At 34.1% G+C, this 25,709-nt stretch overlaps 1 protein-coding gene across 8 annotated transcripts in view; it reads right to left on the bottom strand.

The window, feature by feature from the left end:
- mv (lysosomal-trafficking regulator mauve) overlaps positions 1–25,709 on the bottom strand; it is a 388,598-nt gene that overhangs the window by 44,124 nt on the left and 318,765 nt on the right. For all 8 annotated transcript variants that reach the window (XM_068389706.1, XM_068389704.1, XM_068389709.1 and 5 more), the window contains 13 exons: positions 22,138–22,319; positions 21,715–21,834; positions 19,145–19,347; positions 16,548–16,688; positions 16,236–16,360; positions 10,932–11,153; positions 10,553–10,665; positions 6,336–6,556; positions 6,055–6,216; positions 3,007–3,091; positions 1,463–1,610; positions 1,132–1,198; positions 429–561 (listed from right to left, as the gene is read on the bottom strand). In XM_068389706.1, coding sequence (XP_068245807.1) covers positions 429–561; positions 1,132–1,198; positions 1,463–1,610; positions 3,007–3,091; positions 6,055–6,216; positions 6,336–6,556; positions 10,553–10,665; positions 10,932–11,153; positions 16,236–16,360; positions 16,548–16,688; positions 19,145–19,347; positions 21,715–21,834; positions 22,138–22,319 — 1,922 coding nt within the window. The remainder of the gene's footprint in view (positions 1–428; positions 562–1,131; positions 1,199–1,462; positions 1,611–3,006; positions 3,092–6,054; positions 6,217–6,335; positions 6,557–10,552; positions 10,666–10,931; positions 11,154–16,235; positions 16,361–16,547; positions 16,689–19,144; positions 19,348–21,714; positions 21,835–22,137; positions 22,320–25,709) is intronic.

Raw genomic sequence — 25,709 nt, 5'->3', positions numbered from 1 at the left:
TTGAATTGTTACTGCTATGAATAAAGAAAACTCTCTAATGTGTTTAGTCAAAATATTTTCAAAATAATTGAAACCTTCATATTTAGAAAGATATCTTCTTAAGAGTAACAGAAAATGTGTAAATATGAAGTTCCCCAAAAACCTGTTTACGAAATAATTTCCATGATTATGCAAAGTTCAATGTAAAAACGATTTTAAATGGGAAATCTCAACTAAATATAGTTAAAAACAATGCCAAAAATTCTAGATTAAAAAAAACTAGATTCTTAAATGATATACTATAATAAAAAGCCTGGCAAAAAGTAAGTAGGCAATAACATTATCTTAAGGATATTAAATTTTATTTTTTGAGATTACAATAGATTTCCTTCAGAGTTCTTCTGCATTTTGATATAAACATTATACCAAAGTTGAACATAAAAACTAACCTTGATATCGAAGGAATAACTGTGTAAATGGAGGAAGCCGTACTAAAAAGTGAAGAACAATACCCGAATTGCTATAATGAGAACCATAATGGTAAGGACCATCTCTTGCATCTTGGGTCATTGTTGTCGTTATCTGTTTAAAGAGTTTAAGCCAAGGATTATTGTTATTCTTGATCTAAAATGAAGACTGACAGATATATGAAAAGAGTTTGAGATAAATAAGTTATTGAACGGTAAGGAAATGGGAAAACAATTTTTGTTGAACCTTATGGGAAAACGTTGATTAAATAATGTTTCGGGAAATTATGTAATATGAACATCAGGAGAAATTCACAGTAGGCTATTAATTAGATATGAAAGTAGCAAGACAAGGATCAATGAAAAGGACCTGATAATCATAGAGCAAAGCAAGAGATAAATGCCTCAACTAAATGGGGGAATTTAGGTAGAAAGTTCACAAGACAGAGGTAAATGGAAAGATCTCACTTCATATCTACTGGTGTCTAATCATACAAAAAAAAGAAGCACATATGAACATTAAAATCCTCCAGCAGAATCAGTGATATTTATAACACCACCTCCAAAAAATACAATTCTTTCACATACGACATATATTTTTTCTTTTTACATATAAACATTTTATTCATGTTAACTAATTTACTGTTGTATGCATTGACTATAGGAAAAAAACAACATTTCTTACCTCATAATTACTTATGTAGTGTTCCTCTTTGGCACTATCTTGAACAGCAATGGGTTTTTTCAAATTCCTAAAAAAATCAGTTTTCAATTTACAGTTACAATATCATCAAAATAAACTATACCTTTCTGATTTTCAAAGGATTTTCAAAATATGTTCCATTACTGAAAGTGAAAGTTTAAAAAGATACTACAATATGAACTATCACATATCCTGAATAATAATACCTAGTAACAAAAATCACTGCTGAAGCAAACGTAAAATTTCATACACTGTATAAATACATGACATTGTGAAAATTAAGTAAAAAAATCTTCAAGGAAAAAGTTCTTACCGATATACGGATGGATCATTCAGGTACAATGTGTCAGAAGTATAATTCGAGAGGATAAAAGGAAAAACTGGATACTGCATCAGATCATTAAATGAACGACCAGCAAGTTTGTTGAGCTGTGTCAAATATTCAAAGTTTGTGATATGACCTGTTGAAGAAGAAGGATCTACTTTAAAAAAAGCTTCATGTTACATGACTTACTGTATGTATGTATGTATGATTGTATGTATGATGTATGCATGTATGAATGTATGTATGTATGTATGATTGTATGTATGCATGTACAGTATGTATGTATGTATTAGCAGACTTAGAGTATGGTGATGATGCTGTCCTTATTAGCAGAACCCCATATGATTTGCAATGCTTGCTTACCAGAATGCATGAAATATCACACGAGTTTGGGCTGAAGATCAATAGAAGAAATACAAAGATAATGAGAATGGAGTATGTAATGGAAGATCAAATATCATTGGTAGGAGAAAAAAAATAATGAGGTAGAATCGTTCAAGTATTTAGGAACTATGATCTCTAATACAGGGTCTTTAGAATTAGAGTTTAGAGAAAGAATAAAAAAAGCAAATTAGACAATGACAAGGTAAAGTAAAATTTGGAAATCAAATCGCTGGAAATTACATATAAAAATCAGACTATATATCAGTGTAGTGAGATTGGTGTTACTCTGTGGACACGAGTCATGGTATGACAATGAAACCATCTCCAATAGATTTAGTAGATTTGAGAACAAAGCCCTAAGAAGGATATTGAGAGTTAAATGGCAGGACAGGATTAGAAATAAAACTATAAGACAGATTACTAGAGTGCCATATGGGGATGAGATCATGATGAGGGGTAGATAAGAGATGGTTTGGGTATGCTCTTCGCACTCCTCAAGAGAGATTAGTTCACTAAACGTTCAGCTGGGCTCCACAAGGGACTAGAAGAGTTTGAAGACCCTGGCCTACATGGCTGAGGACTATGAAGTGCGAAGTAGGGGATGATGAATGGAGATGTATTGAATTAAAAACTCTAAGATGGAGGTGAATGGCGAAATCTAACAGAGGCCCTTTGCATCAATAGGCGTAGGAGGAGATGACGATGATGACATAGGAAGTTAGGCAGAACTATCATCACTAGACCAAATCCTAAACAAAGGGACTACAAGGTCATCCTTCCTGTTCTGGATATAGGAAGTGCTGCTAAATTAGGAAAATTTGAAAAAATTTTCTGACATTCTAGATTTAGACTTAATTTTTTACTTTTGGACCTTTTTTTGAAGACCAGTGGAGTCTAGTAGGCCTTCTGACATTTTATCAAAATTTGGGTGTTTTAGAATTTAGGGCAAGGTCCCAGTTTGCATTTGGCTTTAACAAGGCTACAAATAATTTCACAATAGCATATGAGATATATATCAACCATTACAAAATTACCATGATGACAATGCATCATGATTGTGTGTTCTTGTACAAGTGACTTGAAACACAACAAAAGCTTTGTTTGAACATATGTATAAAATAAATGGTTAAACACTTGTATCAACTTACCTTCCCTCCACTGTGTAGTGACCTCAGGCAAGGTAGTCTTGCTGGAGAGATTTGGAAGATCAGAGGAGGTTAATACACCCATAACCTGTTGAAAAAAAAATTCAGTTTCAAGAATAAAAAAAAAATTGAACCAATCTATCAATTGCTTAAGTGCCTCAGGGGATGCATAGAGTCTTGATAATTCTTACTATGAATGGCTGTTCAATGCATTTCTCACAGGTCATTTCAACATTCCTATCCCACTTCACACATTATTATTAGCCATGACTCCCTAGGTCTAAGTGTTCACATGCCTAACCTTATGTGTCCATTCTGGTACTACTGTACCTACAACAATTTTCTTTTTACCCTGTGAATGTAACACACCAACTTCAATCTAAACAGTCTGACTTATTAATGAAATGGGATCAAATCTAGTTACCTCTATTATCATCTTGATGATTAAACTGTAACCAATTATGACGACCAATATTACTACTGTAAGCTACTGTATATCAAATCACAATGAAAAGAGCATATTTTTACATAACATATTATTTCAATACTTACAAAACGTAAATAACAATATTTGTTTATTTCTATGTACAAAAAACGATAAAAAAAATCATATTTGTCGATTATATCTGAAAACAGTGACAACTTAAACTAAATAAATCTTTCATATATAAACTATCCATCCATCCATATACCAAGGCATTTCCCCCAATTCTGGGGGGTAGCTGACATCAACAAATGAAACAAAAATAAAATGGGGAACTCTACTCTCTACGTTCCTCCCAGCCTGACAAGGGACTCAACCGAGTTGAGCTGGTACTGCTAGGGTGCCACAGCCCACCCTCCCCCATTATCCACCACAGATCAAGCTTCATAATGTTGAATCCCCTACTGCTGCTACCTCCGCGGTCATCTAAGGCACCGGAGGAAGCAGCAGGGCCTACCGGAACTGCGTCACAATCGCTCGCCATTCATTCCTATTTCTAGCACGCTCTCTTGCCTCTCTCACATCTATCCTCCTATCACCCAGAGCTTTCTTCACTCCATCCATCCACCCAAACCTTGGCCTTCCTCTTGTACTTTGCATTCATCACTTTTTTTAGCAGACAGCCATTTTCCATTCTCTCAACATGGCCAAACCACCTCAACACATTCATATCCACTCTAGCTGCTAACTCATTTCTTACACCCGTTCTCACCCTCACCACTTCGTTCCTAACCCTATCTACTCGAGATACACCAGCCATACTCCTTAGACACTTCATCTCAAACACATTCAATTTCTGTCTCTCCATCACTTTCATTCCCCACAACTCCGATCCATACATCACAGTTGGTACAATCACTTTCTCATATAGAACTCTCTTTACATTCATGCCCAACCCTCTATTTTTTACTACTTCCTTAACTGCCCCCAACACTTTGCAACCTTCATTCACTCTCTGACGTACATCTGCTTCCACTCCACCATTTGCTGCAACAACAGACCCTAAGTACTTAAACTGATCCCCCTCCTCAAGTAACTCTCCATTCAACATGACATTCAGCCTTGCACCACCTTCCCTTCTCGTACATCTCATAACCTTACTCTTACCCACATTAACTCTCAACTTCCTTCTCTCACACACCCTTCCAAATTCTGTCACTAATTGGCCAAGCTTCTCTTCTGTGTCTGAAACCAGAACAGTATCATCTGCAAACAACAACTGATTTACCTCTCATTCATGGTCAATCTCATCTACCAGTTTTAATCCTCGTCTAAGCACTCAAGCATTCACATCTCTCACCACTCCATCAACATACAAGTTAAACAACCACAGCGACATCACACATCCCTGTCTCAGACCCACTCTCACCGGAAACCAATCACTCACTTCATTTCCTATCCTAACACATGCTTTACTACCTTTGTAGAAACTTTTCACTGCTTGCAACAACCTTCCACCAACTCCATATAACCTCATCACAATCCACATTGCTTCCCTATCAACTCTATCTAAAAGAAAAAAAAATAACGAGAAATAAGCTAGAACCGTGTGCCCAAGTGTACCTTGAAGCAAGAAAACTTTACCAAGACAGTGGAACACCATGATACAAAATCTATGGCACTAACCAAGACCAGAGAACAATGGTTTGATTTTGGAGCATCTCCTAAAATATGGAAGAAAGAGAGCAAGAAATAAGATATAGTAGAAGGCTAGAAAATGAGTGCACTGAAAGGACGCAGCAAAGGGCCTCAAGTAATCCGTAAGTGCACCATTCGTGTAATGCCAGTTCAGTAAAGTATTGTGAATGAAAAAATAGTGGCAAAATTTGATGTCCAGCAGCTGGGAAGAGAGACATGTAGGAAGCCCTAAGAAATTATGGAAAAGGTTCAATTATTTTTTGTAACACTTAATAGGATCACAAGCAGACCTAAGCTAGACTATAAAGACTAGCCTATGGACAAAAAACATTATGAAAATTTAAACATTTGACTAACGAATAGATTCTTCCCAATCTAATCTAAATGGGATTTTTTTTATCTCTGCTTGCAAAACTGTGACTAATGAAATTACGTTTGTTTAGTACTGATTTGTACTTGTCACAAATATTCAGCATTTCAAGAACTTTACACAAAAACAGTTGATAGAAAAAAAATAAATGAATAATACTGAATAAACCATTAGTTCAGAAGAAATATTTATTTCTAGCAAGAGCATCTAGTTCAACACACACTTATAATAGTGTCCAGAAGGCATGGCTTTGAAAACATGTGCTGTAAATTGAGCTTTTACCTGCTATGGATCCAGGTTGTGCATAAGCAGTACTCCTGTTGCTCTTTTTTTCTGACTGTTAGACTACTCTGCAGGGTCTAGGACATTTGAAGGCCAAAAAAATAGGGCTATATATGAGGGATGGCATTGTGGTAAAATGATGTACCATCAAAATGCAGAGGCAACAAAAGCATTTTACCCGGTCTTATTTGACCTGGAACCTTAGTACACATCACACAGTAATACATACAAGGATTAGCCTACAAGAAAAGTTGACATATTATACCACAGAACTTACCTGGTTGCGATGATGTGAGTCAGAAAAAGCCATCAACACAGAATGTCCAGTTGTCAGGAAAAGCTCTAAAGCACAGTCCTGAAGCTGAAATCTTCTGATGTGGATCTCACGAATGTTGTCCAGAGGCCATGTAACTGACACCAATTCACTGCTACCACCACACTGCAGACATGGTAAAAAATAATTTGAAAACTTGTCCAGAAATAATTCATCAAAGAAATTCATCAACATAAAAATATAATGATTAAAATCATTACACAATCAACAAATAAATGGTATACCTGATTCATATCCACAGTAACTTGCTCCCCTATAAAGTACATTGCAGTTCGGCTTATTAAAATTTCTCCACGTTGTTCCATTCCCGGTGATATGACAGTAGCGCTGCTCATGTGAATAATGCGTTCACTCAAATTTAATCTCTCAATCAAGACTGCCATGGCAGATTCCGTCTCAGAACCTCTCAGGACTGCTTCTAAAGGTGTAGGCTGACTCTCCTTTTCTATTGAAAGAAAAATAAACAGAGAAGGTAATACTCAAAGACTAAAACACTAGATTTTTTGGCCCATTATCTACCACAACAAAAGATTCATGAACATAAATATTAACTGGTTACTTTGTTATTAGAAGACACTTCAATCATTTAAATAACACAGTTGACACTCGACTTGCTTTTTTTATTCTAAAAATTGCATAAATTCAAATCCTTTCAATGAAATGGCCAACTAGAATATATAGGTGCATATTTGTACATTCTCTATATTACTTATCTGTAACTAAACAATGTATTATGAAGGACTTGTGTTTACACTAAATACTGTAAGGAAAAAATATAAGTTCATGTGGCAAAACTTGAAATTTTACCTCATTAAAAATTATCATTTGGGTTTCATTTCAGAATATTAAAGATCAGAAAGAGAAAATGTATATAAAAAAAAAAAGCACAGAATTTTCAAATGGCTTCCCTTTGCATGTATCAATGATATAAATGAATAATTAATAAGGTGAAAAAGGTATGGACAAGGCCTAACCTTTTTTAATTAGCTCCAGCATTGCTTCACAGCAGAAGGTTGTGGTATTTACAGCAGCAAAGGTTAGAATTTAAGGTCAAGCTATTCATTAACTATGCTCCTAATAATCCAAGTTCTTCATGATGCCATGTAGTTTTGATAGTTACCATATTATTTTTATTATTTTTTCCACTATCATCATCATCATCATTATTATTATTATTATTATTATTATTATTATTATTATTATTATTATTATTAATTGCCAAGCTACAACAACACTAGTTGGAAAAGCAGGATGCTATAAGCCCAGGGGTCCCAACAGGGAAAATAGCCCAGTGAGGAAAGGAAACAAGGAAAAATAAAATATTTTAAGATATAAAAATTTAACAAAACAAGAGGAAAAGAAATAAAATAGAATAGTGTGCCTGAGTCTACCCCCAAGCAAGAGAACTCTAACCAAGACAGTGGAAGACCACGGTACAGAGGTTATAGCACTACCCAAGACTAGAGAACATTGGTTTGATTTTGGAGTGTTCTCCTCCTAGAAGAGCTACTTACCATAGCTAAAGTGTCTCTTTTACCCTTACTATGAGGAAAGTGGCCACTGAACAATTACAGTGCAGTAACCTCTTGGGTGAAGGACAATTGTTTAGTAATCTCAGTGTTGTCAGGTGTATGAGGACAGAGGAGAATATGTAAAGAATAGGCCAGACTATTTGGTGAGTGTGTAGGCAAAGGGAAAATGAACCGTAACCAGAGAGGATCTAATGTAGTACTGTCTGGCCAGTCAAAGGGCCCTATAACTCAAGTGTTATTTTGACTCGACTCAATTTATTTTGGCCGATGTGGTAAAGTCATTGACTGGTGAACGTATGACTGGGGTTCGAATCCTGCTCAAACTCATTAGTTTCTTTGGTTGCTGCAATCTCACCCTCCTTGTGAGCTACGAATGGTTTGGGGGAGCCTATAGATCTATCTGTTGTCATCAGCAGCCATTGCCTGGCCCTCCTTTGTCCTAGCTTGGGTGGAGAGGGGGCTTGGGCATTGATCATATGTATAGATGGTCAGTCTCTAGGGCATGTCCTGCTCGATAGGGCAACATCACTGTCCCTTACCCCTGCCATTCATGAACGGCCTTTTAAACCTTTAAACTTTCATGCAGCTAACAGTACATCCTGATTCCACAACCATTATACCATCCCACATACTACTACTTCTTCTGTCTTTTGCATTTTCAGTAGTTTCCATTTTAAAGTTGTTTGTAAAATATTTGTCAATTGTTTTTTGATACTCCGTATCTATATCTACAGGGATCTTCATTTATGAGTAAATTATAATAAATAAAAATTTTTTTGGTTTAATAATATCCAAAAAGGAACAAAATTCATAATAATCATAATTTAATAATATTGTGATTTATTAATATTGTCTTTATAAAAAAAAAAAAAAAAAAAAACTTTTAATGCCCGTATCTCAAAACTATAATTATCGACCTTCAAATTCTATCTTCTCCCTTAGTTTTAAAGATATAACATTGAAATTTGGCACATAACTTAGAAAGACATGAAACAATCAAATTGAGCTCTTTTTTCCAATTTTTGTTTCATTATTTCTTTTCTTACTTTTTTCCCCCTGATTTATAGGGTTTATTTTTTTATCATAATGAAAAAATTCATATCTAGCCAAAAAAAAAAAAAAAGATAATTTAGAAAAAAATTCTATCTGATTGGAGGTCTACATCAGGTCTACATAGGGTAGTAATCCCAGGTCTTAATATTAAGTATTAAGGGAGGAGATAGAATTTGTAAAACACTCATTTTCAGGATAAATCACCCTGGCATCAAAACCAAAAATCTTATGCAGTTTGGAGATGTCCTAAGTCACCTTATTAAGTGGTATGAATGTCAAAGTCCTGTCCTTAAAAAACAGCATTAACCGGCTGACCCCTTTAAGCAATCACAGATCTACATTCAGGAGATGGAATTGGGGCAGAGAGAGCAGCATCATTTGCTTTTGCAACGAGCTTATTTTCTAGCTCAAACCACACCACATATCATGTATACATAGTATGAGAAGTAATAGGCCAAGAACATTACCATAAGGAACACCAGATATAATATTCCTAAACTGTGCTAACTATGGTGCCAATCAACAACTCTTTGCAATCTATCACTTAAAAAATCAATAATATTGCTAAAAAAAATACCCATCCACTCCCAAATGTTTGAGTTTGAAAATAAGGGCCTCATGACTAACACGGTCAAAAGTAGCACCAAAATTGAGGCCAATCATACGAACTTCTTGACCATAGTCAAACGATTTCTGTACAGTACTGGAGACTGTAAGGCCTTTACAGAAGCCAAATTGCAAACTAGAGAACAAAGGATTGCCTTCAGCAAACCTATTTAGACATTTTGCTTAAAGAAATTCAAAAACTTTAGATAATATATGAGTTATGAGTTATGAAAATTGGGCGGTTATCAGCTAGACTTGAGCTACCATAAATGTCTTTACACAATTATCCAACAAATGCTAAAAGCACCTGAAAATGCATACATCACCTTCTTTTTCAAGACCATCTTAATGTACAATATTCTTTCATCTTTTCACTCCACCTCCATAATCTTCAGCCATCTCATCTTTGACAAGTAGGCTATGTCCACCCCATACTTCTTTGACTAACACCAATTCCACCAAAATTTATTTTTCTTTGTATCAAGTATTCATTATTTAATACAGTGCAACTTATATAATGCAAATCACATGACAGAAGAATGGTGCAAGACTGGCATTTCAATACCAATCCCCTTTGCTTTGGTTCAGCCATGCACCACGTTTACTATACAGATCCTCGATCCCTTTAAGATTTTTGTCAAGGCTAAACATAATCTATCTTTGCATTTAGGTCTTAGTTACATAATGGAAAATCTACCAGAGGTATAACAGAAATGAGAATGAGTTATGCCTGCACTTGGAGATGGCCGCTAAGTTGACACTCACCAAAACACCCTTCATTGTCTTACTTAATTGGTACAAAGTGGCCAAGAAGACAGAGAGGCCACAAAAGAAACTGGAGCCATGAAAAAAAATCAAGCAGTATTGGATTCTCCCACCATTTTGGAGGTTGGGGATCAATAACCCATACCTGTTTAGTAGCAGGATCATTATCATCTGCTAAATCTATAGTGTAAGGATTCATGGCTTAGGCCTTGCTGTAAGACAATCGTATGTTTTAAAATGGTTATTCCCTTCCATGAACACATTAACAATCAGTGACACTCAAGATTTATAAGTGTACTGAAAGATTCAATAAGTAAAATTTATATTAGGCTTTGGATAATAATTTGAATCGACCACCTACTTGCAATATCATTAATGGCATTAAGATAAATAAGTCCCACAAAATAGATGTGGTTAGTCTTCCTATTTACAAGTTGAGAATCAAAATACAAACGTAATAAAATATAATTAAGAGCAGTACATACCAAGCTTTTGCTTGTACTCATCAAGAAGATACCGTGGCTGCAAATGCAAGCGTCCTCTTGTTAATCTTTTACGAACTCTCATAGGACCTTCCGTTTGGTCAAGTTGCCATGATCTTTTGGATTGAATAAAAAATATTTACAATTATACAATTAAACAATATTTCTGACTTGAAATAAAAATTACATTGTAATATCCCATTAATCTCAATTAGACTATAACAAAAGTAAAAAGAGCCAGGAATACTTCTTTAATTTGAGTAATATAAAATACATTAGTATTGTAAAATTACTATAATGAAATCTATAAAATGAGCGTGTATCTTGACCGTGAATGAAGACAATGCTACAGTAATATTTAAACAAAACTATTATACATTACCTTGGATACGAATCTGAAAAATGCCAAGTTCCCCTTTCATGGCAAAGTATTTCTATTAGACTTCTCCATCTGTGTGTTAGATGAACATGGCAGCACTGAGAATGTTTTATTCCACTGAGAACAAATTTACGCTCCACATTCTGTCGATCAACAACAGTCCGTGTGAGGCGACTGCACTCAGCAGCTACCTGCTCAAATATATGGCTATTTTTTCCCATTAATCTGTAAATAGAAATTTTAGTTTTTAAATAAAATGCTGTTACCGAAAAATTCAACGTAACACCTTCATAGCATAGTCAGAAGAAAGGTAAAATCCACTTCAGATTTCAATTCCTGATTGATAACAAAGTACTGTAGGAAAGTAAAATCCACTTCAGATTTCAATTCCTGATTGATAACACAGTACTGTACAATGTTAATAACATTAGGAAGGCCAACTTTGTCTATATGGTAAAATTCAAGTCTAATTTAGGCTTAGGCCCATATTTGTTGAATAAGTTGTCCTCCAAAATAAGGAAGCACATGTCCATTCAAGTACAAACAAAAGCTCATTTGTTAATACCCATACACACATTTCTTACTGGTAGACACCACTCATAGGTAAAAAAAATTAAAAAAAATACAAAAAGTTCCATTTAATGTTAATGTGAACAGATCATGGTACAACTGAGCAAAACATACTTAATTCAGAATTTCTAATCTTAAATACATATCACCAGTACAGAATATTTTATGAACCAATAGGCCTTAACTTGAAAAACTATAAAAAAAGACATATCTGAAGAGTTAGATAAGTAACATCCCCTACAATGATAAAATCAGCTCTACACATTTTAAAAGAACTAAGGAACCAGTTGAAGAGTGACTTGATACCTACAGTCTGCCCTTTACATCCGCAGATTTGATATTTGCAACTGATCAAATCAAACCACTATACAATGGTACAATGAAATTCACTTAAAAGCAGGCCACCTTGTGTTACGAAATTTTTTTACAATGAAAGCCATCCATCCCTTGTCCTGTCTGTCCAATAACTACAGTAGTGGAGTCAGTGGCTTTATACATGCAGATACAGATGCATCTGATGTACCCTGCATCAAGATACCAGTCCCCTACCCTAGACTGTCCTTGGTCTTTTGTGGCGAAAGATCAAGGATCTTGTATTGTCAGTGTATGTGATGGCATTATCCCTGGATGTATAATAATGGGAGGTTACCACATGATCGAGTACTGGGAAACCATTGCCTCTAAATGGATTTCAAGAAAAGTGAATGTTGGTGAAAATGCTAAATGGGATTGTCAGAAATTGTCTATAAGTAAAATTCTTGATCTAGTTAAGAAAAAAAAGTCTTTTGAGAAAGTAAAGTATAGTAAGACCAAGTTTGGTAAGCACAAGTCTTTGATTAGGGAGATCTTCAAGAGGAGATAGGCGATATGATAAAGTATTACCAGGCCCCCTCCACTGCTAATCCGTGAAATGGTATGTGACTCAGATTTAGTAGAAACAGAGAAGCCTTTAATTCATGGATAGAGGAGTGACAGATTCTCTTATGATATGGTAAGAGGCCTTAATTCTACAAGAGTATTTTCCAGCAGCATGAGTTCAGATTTTATTGAAGAAATATAGCCATTCGAAGGAGGGAATGGGTGGATAAATTCAATAGGAAATATTACTTTTAAAATATATAGAAATTTTGGGAATTCAGCATCATTGTACAAAGAGGCAGCAGATACCTATCAAGGAAATTAAAAAAAAAAAAAAAAAAAGAGGTCATTAAACAAGGAATCTAAAATCTAAGAAAATCTATAATTGCAACAAGACACTTTTTTTAAAGATATGCCCAGCTGAACATATATTTACAAAAGGGGCAAACAGGCACATGAGTTCAAAGCATAGAAGTATCGCTAACCTTAGCTTATTAAAGCAATGTGGTGTGTCTCATGATGAAGCAAGGTGTTGATTATCTCTCCTAGAACCCACACTCTTCAAAGGACAAAAACAAGTGAACACTTCCCATTATCAGACAACACATTGAAATGGTGCAACGAATGCTTTGCTTCTAAATTGAAAGCTTTCCTGGAAAATTATGGTTCAAAGAGCTTCTTGTGATGAACAATGTTCCCAGATATCCCTATGACATGGATGGCCTTCGCAGCACGGCATGCAACCAGCAAGGAGGTTTGCCCTGTAATAGCTTTTTCATTTAATTTCCATGCCAGTTAAATTGTTTTACAGTATTGTTTCGATTTTCCCTTGTGAATTATCAATTTGTATTTATTTCTGATGTTAGGGGTTACAAATTGTTCAACAGCCAGTATTAAAAACATTTAAAAATGACTCAATACGTGTATTTGGACACGTGTAATGTATCAAGTAAATTTTCTTTATTTCTTATAGGAAAAAATTGTTTCGGATAAGAGCATCTTAATTTGCGAGCTCACTCCAGGAATAAATTAAACTCATAAAAGCAGCTTAGCTAAAATGATTTAAGATCCACTGCCCCTCTGGGTTGATGATTTCAAAGGTTAAACAATGGTTTTATTTATTTCACTTTACTATTTCCCAATTGCGCTTAGATTATACTTCAGTACAGTTGGGAATACAGCACAGTGTATTCCAATATCTACCCTGAGTGAATAAAATTTATAATGAGCTACTTAATTGTTATACCAGTTGGTTCTTAGGCAGGTAACCTTTAAAGAGTTCAATGGGACTTCTCAAATAAGAACAAATGATAGATTTAAGGGTTAGCTTACTTTGTTATATCAACAATGTTAATTGCTAATAAAATGCTTCTGTAGGTGATGACATGCGACCTTTTCTGTCTAAGGATACTATAGCAGAGTCAATATCCATCAAGGATTTTGAGTCATCTGTATACTATATATTGCATACTGGGGACATTTCCCTAAATATATACCAAGGCCTTTAATCTCCTGAATACCGCGTCTGTGTGGGGGTGTGTTGGGACGTAATGACTGTTGATAGGGGAATTTTATTCAACTTTGTTTATTATAAATCTATTTCATAAGAAACACATACATTTTGTTCCCAATTTAGATGAGCTGTGTTAATCACATACATACATACATACACCAAGGCACTTCCCCCAATTTTGGGGGGTAGCTGACATCAAACAAACGAAACAAAAAAGGGGACCTCTCCTCTCTACGTTCCTCCCAGCCTGACAAGGGACTCGACCGAGTTCGGCTGGTACTGCTAGAGTGCCACAACCCACCCTCCCCCGTTATCCACCACAGATCAAGCTTCATAACGCTGAATCCCCTACTGCTGCTACCTCCGCGGTCATCTAAGGCACCGGAAGAAGCAGCAGGGCCTACCGGAACTGCGTCACAATCGCTCGCCATTCATTTCTATTTCTAGCGCGCTCTCTTGCCTCTCTCACGTCTATCCTCCTATCACCCAGAGCTTTCTTCACTCCATCCGTCCACCCAAACATTGGCCTTCCTCTTGTACTTCTCCCATCAACTCTTGTATTCATCACCACCTTTAGCAGACAGCCATTTTCCATTCTCTCAACATGGCCAAACCACCTCAACACATTCATATCCACTCTAGCTGCTAACTCATTTCTTACACCCGTTCTCACCCTCACCACTTCGTTCCTAACCTTATCTACTCGAGATACACTAGCCATACTCCTTAGACACTTCATCTCGAACACATTCAATTTCTGTCTCTCCGTCACTTTCATTCCCCACAACTCCGATCCATACATCACAGTTGGTACAATCACTTTCTCATACAGAACTCTCTTTATATTCATGACCAACCCTTTATTTTTTACTACTCCCTTAACTGCCCCCAACACTTTGCACCCTTCATTCACTCTCTGACGTACATCTTTCACTCCACCATTTGCTGCAACAACTGACCCCAAGTAATTAAACTGATCCACCTGCTCAAGTAACTCTCCATTCAGCACAACATTCAACCTTGCACCACATTTCCTTCTTGTACATCTCACAACCTTACTCTTACCCATATTAACTCTCAACTTCCTTCTCTCACACACCCTTCCAAATTCTGTCACTTATCGGCCAAGCTTCTTTTCCGCGTCTGCAACCAGTACAGTATCATCCGCAAACAACAACTGATTTACCTCCCATGCATGGTCATTCTCGTCTACCAGTTTCAATCCTCGTCCAAGTACTTGAGCATTCACCTCTCTCACCACTCCATCAACATACAAGTTAAACAACCATGGCGACATCACACCTCCCTGTCTCAGCCCCACTCTCACTGGAAACCAATCGCTCACTTCATTCCCTATCCTAACACATGCTTTACTACCTTTGTAGAAACTTTTCACTGCTTGCTTGTATAATGTTTAATAGAATAGTATAATCTAGGAAAAGCTGGAATAATCAAAGTTAGAAGATGGGTTAAAGTTCAACACAAAAGTCATAACAAATATACCTTGAAAAAATCAGCAGTTTAAATTTTTTACACCCTGGGAAAATGTAACTAATTCCCTTTGATTGACATATTTTTGTTTCATTTTCTAAGTCCATTACTATTTGCACAAAAAGGCTCCTGCCTAGTTTAAGATGGTTTTGTTGAAAACATTATACATAAAGCTATTTTTGCAACAAATACTTCAAAACTATTAAAGTATTATTGTGTGCAATATAGCATATTCTATTGAGCCCAGATAATAGATTCAACTAACAAATTATAATCTTATAATGTACGGTACAGAGTTAAAAACAAAAAGCAAACCTATTCAGACCCCTAATCAGTTTTACTTTTTCATCATGCTGTATTCAATTCAATTACTTGCTCTACATTTGTTACTGTCGAATTTCAATTTAATTTCAACGTTTAAAACAGTCCAATACTGTTGAGAGGAGCAGGAAAGGTATAATTAGCAAGTTACACACATAACGGCCTGTATTATTAGGCAATCTGAGGAGTACTACAGAATGACCTCCCATAATCCAACAGGGCTCTGGAACCAAGGGTGCCAGATTGCAAATGGTGGACCAGTAGTGCATTTCATTAAACATTATAAGAATAAATATTTGTTAAAAGGAAAGACAGCTCATTAACCACTACATTATCAATAACACTTGCAAAGAAGACAAGAGATACATATAAGAGTAACTTCCTTGAATCATACCTACCATTAAAATGAAAGCAATCAAGAATCCACCCAAATATTCTGAGGCAAGAAAGGATTCACAAACTTATTTAAAGAAAAAAATATTTACCTAAATAAGCATTAGAAAATCAAGTAACTTACAAAAGAAGATATATAAAATTATAAGTTACTACTCTACCTTTTATCCATTTTTGTATAACGCTCGACAATAAGGTTGGAAATCTTTGCAGCTTCATCCTGCCACTGCTTTTTCTCCTCTATCACAACACTCCACTCCCTCATAGCACCATGTGGTGGATAAAGCTATGGAAAAAATATATCCATATACTGTTATATGAACAAGACAGACACAAAAAAAGAATAGTATTTCAAATATAATTCAAAAACACACACATCAATGCTTTTCTAACTTGAATCTTAGAAATATGGAAGTACATATAGTATGGCCAAAAATAATATGTTAACATATGTTTCAAAGGATTTAGCTTACTTCTGGAGGAGGTAAAACATGAACAGTACAGTCCTCTAGTATCTCCAAAACAGTTTCACAACTTTTGATATCAGACTCTTCAAGCTTATGCTCATTTTTGTATCTCAACTCGTGCAAGAAGATTCCAACTTTGTACATTAACTGAAAGGGGAAAGGGACAGTAATCATTAGTACAGTACATCACACAATTACATAATCATTAAATAGAACACCATAAAACATTTGAGCATATATTTTTTTCTTTTCTGATAAAACTTTTTAAAGATATTTTCTCTCACTATCAATAGCCAAGTATTACGCATTGATACAGTTGCTCTCATATTTCAGTCATAGTAAAGTTATTAGGTACGAATTTGTTAAATAAGTACACATTTAAAGATTCTAGTAATTTGATAGTTTATGACCAAAATGCTGATAGAAAAAACATGCATCTCTTTTTGTTGACTTATTATTCTCCACTATTTTCTATTTTGCATACCATTCAAACAACCACTGTAGGCAAGAGTATGAACCCACTGTAATTTCAAATTTCCTATAGTAAGATATGCTTAAATTTATCTTGAGAACATTAATTTTCTTAATGCCTTACAGTAAATTATATCATTTTCAAATATAAAAATCTGGAGTATTTATTTATAAGGTTACCTTTAACAATAGGTTGTTTTAGTGATATGAACATTTAATAAAATAAGATAGTATGCTGGTGGTGAGTGTGTGTCTGCTCACCTGAATAATTATTTTTCTTCCAGCTGTGGGGATGTTTCAAGGTAAAATTTAAATATACCGATTCTTCATTTGTATATCCATGAAAGCGGCACACAACTTTAAAATCTAATTATACAAATGCTTCCCTTGTATATCTATGAAAAAGGCAATAAACTTGAAGAAAACAGAATTTTAACAATAATTTTTTTTTATTTCCATACTCACTTAATGTTATTGCTTCTGTCTCCAACACCTTCGTATGTCTGTGTTACCCATTTCCCTTTCCTTTCAATATAAAGCCGCTAGTCAAGTAATGATAACAATCGTCAACCAACAATAACATGCTGTGCATGTTGTACCACCTTCTTTAGTTTCAAAGTTATAATAATTCCCTATCTTGATGCCACTAGTTGGTGGGAAATATGGTGGCCATGTATAGGAACATCAGGGGAGTATAGAAATAAATTTAATTATCAAAATTATGTCTATTTCTAGAAACTTTCCTTGATGTTCATATTACCTACTCTCACACACTAAGGGTGATGGGTAGCCAATGAAGGACAGATAGGGCATTTAGTTTCCCATAATCAATGAAATTATGTCATGGAATTAATTGTAGCCTAGGTTTTTAGATAACTCTAAACTCTACATTGACATTTCTAATTATTACTTATGACCTAATTACTTATTCATATAAAAACTTCACGACCAAAGAACTACACAATTAATTTTACAAAAGCAAAGTAATTAAATCTGATAAGTTACTAGACATCAACCTAAAGGTATAATTCAATTAAATTAACTACTAAACTGAATTCACAATGTTATTATATCACATTTCCAGCAGCCACCATAGACCAAAATTAAAACAAACATGATAAATAAAGCCAGGACTCTTTAAAGATATTGTTAATCATGCAAATGAGCATTAGAGTTAACAAGATCATGTGATTCTTTACTGTGCGAGAAACTAGGACGCAATCTTTTATTTGCTGAATCTGAAAACATTCTAGGAAAGTAGAATGCTACTGCATTCAGGAAGAATGGCATAATGTGTTAGGCTATATCATTTACTACTGCACTTAAAGATTAATCGTGAGCGTGTGATTCAGAGACGGAAATCAAAGGAGTGGATAATGCATCTCGGTCCCTGGCCAGTTCTTCATATCGCAAATTACAACTGTATTTGGCAAAAATCTGGATATGAGTAAACCAAAGCTTGTGAGGAATGATTAAATTCTCTATTATGCCAAGAAATGTAAAGAAAAAGGAACAAACACAAGCAAATTATTACCAATAAAAACTTTACCCAAATAGGTTAGCCTGGGATAGGTTAAGCTGGCAGTTGGCTCATAGCCATCATGTTATTGTTTTAAGAGGAATCAGAATGTCTTTCTTACAACTGGAAAACTGCTCCATTAATGTGGTAAGTTGTGATTTAAGCCAATCGATTTCTTCCCTAACATCTGACTGCTCACTCGCAATTTGAACACCCATCTCTACTTCACTACCAACATCCACTAACCTAAGCAAATGACAAGTAACTTAATCCAAAATTTCTCAATTTACTTTCTTCATGATGACTCAGGTAAGTATTAAAATCATAAATCTCATTATTACTTTTTTTCATTATCAATAGTAAAAGCAAGAAAAGTATTTCCAAGCAATTATCTGAAGAAAATGAAACTCATGAAATCATACTTTTAGGATTTGTTAAATTGAAAAAATATTCCATCTTTCAATAAATCAACAATATTTTTTCTGAATGTTTCCTTATGCTTCTCAATCAAAACGAGAGCTAAACAGTGAAAAGATTTGATACAGCGGTCTTTAACTGGTGCTATGCATCCAATGGACATTATGAGAACAATTAATATTGAAGTAAGACCTACCTGGGGGTTAGACTTAGTGGCATACAAAAGAATTGCTTTGGCCTGTACATGAGTAGCCAATAACTGTGCAGTTCGAATGCGAGTGTGTGTATGAGTTCTTGGTGACGTCACTAAGGCTAATAAATGAGTTAAATGGAGGCGCAAGACATCCTGTGATCCCCACACCATTCGTTCCCATCCACAACGATCACAGCTTCCAGTCCCTCAAAAAAAAATCAAAATTGTCATTGTCATATGTTAGTGAATGTAGCAAAGCAGTTAATTTTTGCTGTGTGGAAACATACTTCAAAATCCTCAAAAATTAATTAATAATAATTTTTGAGCTGTGCACATATAAAATATTCTCTACTGGTATATCTTAGCATCCCCACACCTCAAGAAATCAAGATAGACAATACCTTGGACAAGGATTGGGAGTTTTAAATCAGGCAAAATATAATTAATAATGTAGATATTCAACCTGTGATGTTTCATTGAAAGTACATCTAAGCTCATTTGAATAATCAAATCTAAAATATATAAGAGGTGCTATCTCAAATGATATTTAAAAATTACTAAATAGTTAATTAAAAAAAAAAAAGCCTAATTAACTACTAACATAAACACAACATATGAAGTAAGAACATTTGATAAATTCTATGCAAAAGAAATATTTAAATCTATGCTAACATAAATGTTACAATTATAAATATTAGGACACCACAATATATGTCATTACTGAATATTTAACTGTTACTTCATCCTTTTGCATGATAAAAATTCCAGGACCTGAGTAGAAACTTTGCTATCTATTTGCCTTATGCCATAAAACAAGAAATATTAAATTATCTAAATCCTTTTGCTGTTGTTCTACAAATAGATTAAAAATACTGATCAAGACCTAAAACACTTTTTAATCTTCTGGTAAGTGATAGAACATTTTTCTAAGGCAAACTACCCTCTGTAAGTTTACAATTACTTCTAACAATCATTAAATCCCATCACCAGACATTTATCATTCATATTTGTATTAAAACTAAAGCTGTGATAAGGGATATTTTATTTTCTTTGCTATAAATTAAGCCTAAACTTATGTTATGATACTCATTTTAGGGCCCCTTTAACTAATATTTGTACTTTTATCAAGATACTTAAAAAATGACAACAAATAATCAAAATGTAAAAATGCCAAATAAAATAATAACTGAAGTCATGTTGCAGTATTATATAATTTTAATTATAAAATCAATTATCTCAATACTTATGAGTTTCATTACCTATTCTTTGATGAAGATATTCAACTAAGTTAAAACAATACAAGTTTTTCTCAATAGGGTACAATAGCACTCTTCCCCACAATAGGAAAAGCCAGCAAAGAATTTGCCAGTACCTACATCAATTGCCATTCTGTATATCTCATTCCTTTAGAGTTGATAATGGTAAAAGAATTTAAAAAGATACATTTCCAAACAAGTAGGGAGTCAGACTGGAATATTAACACTCGACCCCTATTTTAAAGGGATTTTTTTCCCACTACTGTATAGCACATAGATAGATAGATAGATAGATAGATAGATATATATATATATATATATATATATATATATATATATATATATATATATATATATATATATATATATATATATATATATATATATATAATCTCAGCTGTTGATAGTCCACAGAAGGAAAAAACCCTCTGACATGCCTTTCCACTCATGCCTGTTTATAGCCTATACCCACACAATTTCTTAGCTTGTCAATCCCTTATCAACTCTTCCTTCCTCTACTTTGTTTGCAATCTCTAGGGACATTTTCTGTTACTCTCCTTGTTCATCTGTTATCTGTCATTCTTATCATATGTTGTGCCCATGTCCAATTCTATGACACCTTTGGCACCAGTAAATGTCTATTGTGAAAACCCAGGGAGGCACACAAGACCATGAAATTTCTAGCTTCAAAACTCAAGATTGGACAGGATTGTTCCAATATATTGTTGTATTTCTTAACTAAAGTCTCATTCATCCCTACTCTAAGGGAATAGTTGATGAAACTCTGGTAGATTGATTTATGGTGTTTATATCTAGAGCTTCGGTTCATAAAATATATGGCTACATTATTTTGATTTAAATTAGGGTTGCTCTTACATCCTTTTAATCTCTACAAGCAAAGCTTGTTGAATTCAAAACAACATTTCTTCATGAGAAGATGTCAGCTTTAGTAAATATCTGAATGAAATTTAGAAAATAAAATACTATTGTTGGAGGTGTTTCATATGATCACATATCCCTATTAAATAAATCTTTCAAGTTCTACTACCTTTTTTTTAGTTAACTTTCAAAATGTGATATCCGCATTATGAAGACCATCGTTAAGAAGTAACAAACAAGTGGTTCATTACCTAAAAAAATAGTTGATGTATCGCATACAGCACACACAATATAAATCATATGAATTAAACCTACAGTACTGTAAACCCACTAGAATAGTATTCTGGAAAAAAACAAGAAAAATTAAACATCTTAGAATATCACCACAATTTTTCCCATTTTAGTGTAAAATTTTCTTTCAAGGAAACAAATACAAACCTTTACGTTGAGTAATGGTGGCAGTGGCACACAGAAGCATTTCCAACAGGAACACACTGAAAGAATCGACAGCATTTCCTGATGGCAACACACATGCAACAGCTTCAACAGATGACCAAGCTGTGGATAAATCATATATATTTTCTTGAAAATGTTATTTATGTATTAAGGAATACTACATTATCATAAAAAATCTTCACTTTAATTTTTATCCACTGATTTTCTCATCATTCAATTGATTTCCTTTCATTCCATTCCATTCCAGTACACTCAAATGTTGTAGCTGTAAAACAGTATTTTGATGAATCTTTAAAAATTCTGTAAAAATACATTCAACAAATCATCAGGCAAAATAAAAAAAACATACTGTATATACTGTATAGTAAATGTGAATAAAATTCAGAGACAACAGTTTACTCTTACCAGAAAGAAACACGAAATCAACAGCTCGCTGCAAAAGCACTTTGAACCTCTCATTCAAGTCTCCTTGGTTTAGAGGTTCTTTCTCCTTATCTTTATCCCTTTCTCTGTCTTTCTTCTCTGTTACAATGGATGGGGAACTGCGACTTTGGCTGATGAACAACTGATCAGATATCGTATGAAAGCTGAAAAACAACAATTAATTCAAATGAATATATAGTTACATGTAATTTGTCAATCATGTCACACCTACAAATTATATAGCAAGCATGGCAGGTAAAATTTATGTGAATTCTCACACTACACCAGAGTAATACTATGTGAAATAACCAGAGAGAACTTTGGTGAGATGACAATCAAGCACAGAAAGATATTCAAATAAAAAATGCTAATGTATAGCATCTGCACTGTAAAAAAGTTAAAATAAAAGAGAATAGCATTGACATAAATTACTCTAAAAAGTTAATCATTTAAGTTCTTCTTTTACCTAATGTGAATAGATCTATGATCTTCCATAATTATTTTTTAAACTTTCACAGTATTTATTGGATGAAAGAATCAAACCACACAAATAGATCAAGTATAAAAATACTAATATCAAGGAATTCCCCCAGTGCATCCCACTGACTATATTCAAGGAGATTGAAACTCACTCATCAAACTTGAATAATCTTTGTATCTCACTTTTAATATATTAACTTTGCAGCATAACTACTTAGTTTTTTTTACCAATGTTTAAATATGGAATATGCAAAGATTTAAATTTAAATCAGTGGTCTGGTTGCTAGGCTTCTACTAAAACATATGCAGCTTTTTTTAAACTAATGCTGCTGGTGCTTCAATTACCATTATATAACCTACTTCTGCAAGAATCAATTTACATTTCCTACTTTATGATAAGTTTGCTTAACCTATCTTAAAACCCACTGTGTATTCATTTGTGTTTTGCCTGACAGAAGGATTATATAGCATTCATATCTACTAACTGTGAAGTATGCTCAATAAAGGCAGGATAAAAGATACCAAGTCCTATACATCACCATTTTTGAACCAGTACAAAACACACCAAGTTATTACTCAGACACTGCAATTTTACTTTGAGTCATTTTAACACAAGTTTTGAAGGTTAGTTTAATTTCTTAAATTAATTCAGAACACTTAACATTAAGATAATTTACGTGAATGCTTTTGATGCCAGATATGGATAAAACAATTTATTTTTTTATTTGAAAGTCATAAAGTTCATACTTCTGGGAATATACACTGACCCTGAAACAAGTCTCAAAATAATACATTCCTTTATTAGAAATTCAGTTTTTGTACCTTTCTTTACTATCAATTTTAGGTGCAATATAATTACCTTTTTTTTATAAAATAGCACCTCGGGTTACACAACTCTGAATAAGGGCAAATTGAGATACAAGCATACAAATCTGAATTGAGCTACAAGTATTGTGATGGCTGGCAAGCAAAAAATTTTTATTGTATTGGATTTTTTTTTACAGACAAGTACTGTACGAACAAGACTAACACTGTGAGCAAAATCTATTTGATCAAATGAAATGCCCTCTACAAGTCTCAAATTAAAATGCTTTAACTGTTTGATACATCTCTATGAATAATATACTATATACAGTATTAACTTTTGTGTGCACAATGTTTTTAAATTAATCCTATGTCTATAGAAAATAACAGGCATGGGTCCTTGGTACAATATTTTTTTCTTTTTCATCATCATCTTATAAGGGAGGGGACAGACATAAGAAGTTCGGTATTTTGTGGAAGGGGGAAATGGTTGAAAGATTTTGTGGAAGTTAAATAAAAGAAATTAATTTTTGGGTAATTATGATTTCAGGTTCAGAAAAAACATGCCTGTACAGGTAGTACACCAGCTCGCAAAACCAATTGAAAAAAATACATTCGCAGCCTATTGGATGGGCGCACTGGTGAAGCAGATTATTTTATTCACAGCAGTTATTCCACAATGAAAAAAGCCTTTTGCATTGTGCTAATTTGGGAAGCTCCACATACAAGATGACATCAATCTAGCCTTCCCTAACTTCGGCTACAATGGAAGGTGCATGCTTCATCATGCCAGCATGAGAAATGACGCGGATGCTAGCCTTCACCAGCTACTGCATGAGACCAGGAGGGAGCGTTGCCATGTACCCTATTAATAAAACTTTTTCTCATCTATTTTCCATCAATGGTAACTTGTCAATTATTTCTATTTTTCAATATGAATGACTAATTTTTATTAATTTCTACTGTAATGTTAAAGGTTATAAATTGTTCAATAACTACTAATAGAAATCTTTTAAAAATTAGTATATGTGAACTTGTGGAATACATCAAGTGAATTCCTCTCATTTTTTATCGGAATATATTTTAGGATATGAGCATTTTAAATTACATGATCGCTCCCAGAATGAAAACTCGTAAACCAAATCACTAATGTATATCTCTTGTTTGTCATCAGATGACCTTAAGCTACTGCTATTGAGCGTAAGCACATATAAATAATCTTTTGTCCATTCTTTTACATGATAAAACCATTTCAAAATACTCTGATCCATCATTTTGCCTATGAAAATTGTTTCACCTCCCCTATATATCTCCATTTTTCTTATACAGTACCATGAACTTTTCTTGCACCACAAATATAACAACAGCTCATCTTGACAACTTCCTTCCTGTTTCTTTCTTTTAGACTCAAAACCTCATATGCATTTTTATTAAGGATACAGGGCTCAACAATACATTAATAAATTTTCACTTTAGATTTTACAGAAAATTAAAGTTTCTTTCTAATCTTTTGTACAGAAACTACAAATTCTTTCACTCGAGACATTCTGTGACTCACCTCTTCTGTCATATTACCATTACCTGTTATATTTACTCTGGAATTCTTATATCAATCAACTGCTTCCATTTTACCACCATCCTTACTAACATTTATTGCTCTACCATTGTTTTCATATACTGTAGTCTTATAATCTTCCTTTGGCTTCAATTTACTCTTAACTTTGTCCTCTTGTAAAAATAAATTTCGAAATTTTTACAATTTTCTGAAGTTTCTCTTCTTTGGCCCTGAGCAGAATTGTCATCAGCAAATATCAACCACTCCACATACCACTTACAATTCATTTACTTATCCCTCAACTTCACATTACATCCACTGCCCTTTTACCGACATCTCATCCCACATCGACTCCCATCCATCCACAAAAATACTGAACACCTATATTGACATACCCTTATCTCAAACTCACTTTCACATCTAACAACACTCCCTCCTGCCTCCATACTTCAGCACACGTTTCCCTTCCATTATAAAAACTTTTTAACAAATTCACATTACTTTACCACCAAAGTGAATTATATACAAATGCATCTACTGGGTCTAGATTTGAGCTTATAACTTTGCATTTGATACAGAGATAATCAAAATTATCCATTCAGCTATTTAGAAGGATTTATGTTGATACCAGCCCAGTTGTACATTAAGACAGCCAAGTGATGAATTTGTAACTGCTTTTTATGACGGCTTTATCTCCTGTGCACATATTATTTGT

Source organism: Palaemon carinicauda, chromosome 16, assembly GCF_036898095.1.
Source record: "Palaemon carinicauda isolate YSFRI2023 chromosome 16, ASM3689809v2, whole genome shotgun sequence".
NCBI classification, from domain to species: domain Eukaryota; kingdom Metazoa; phylum Arthropoda; class Malacostraca; order Decapoda; family Palaemonidae; genus Palaemon; species Palaemon carinicauda.
Note: the sequence above shows the minus strand (reverse complement) of the source record. Positions and strands in the feature narration are given on the sequence as shown.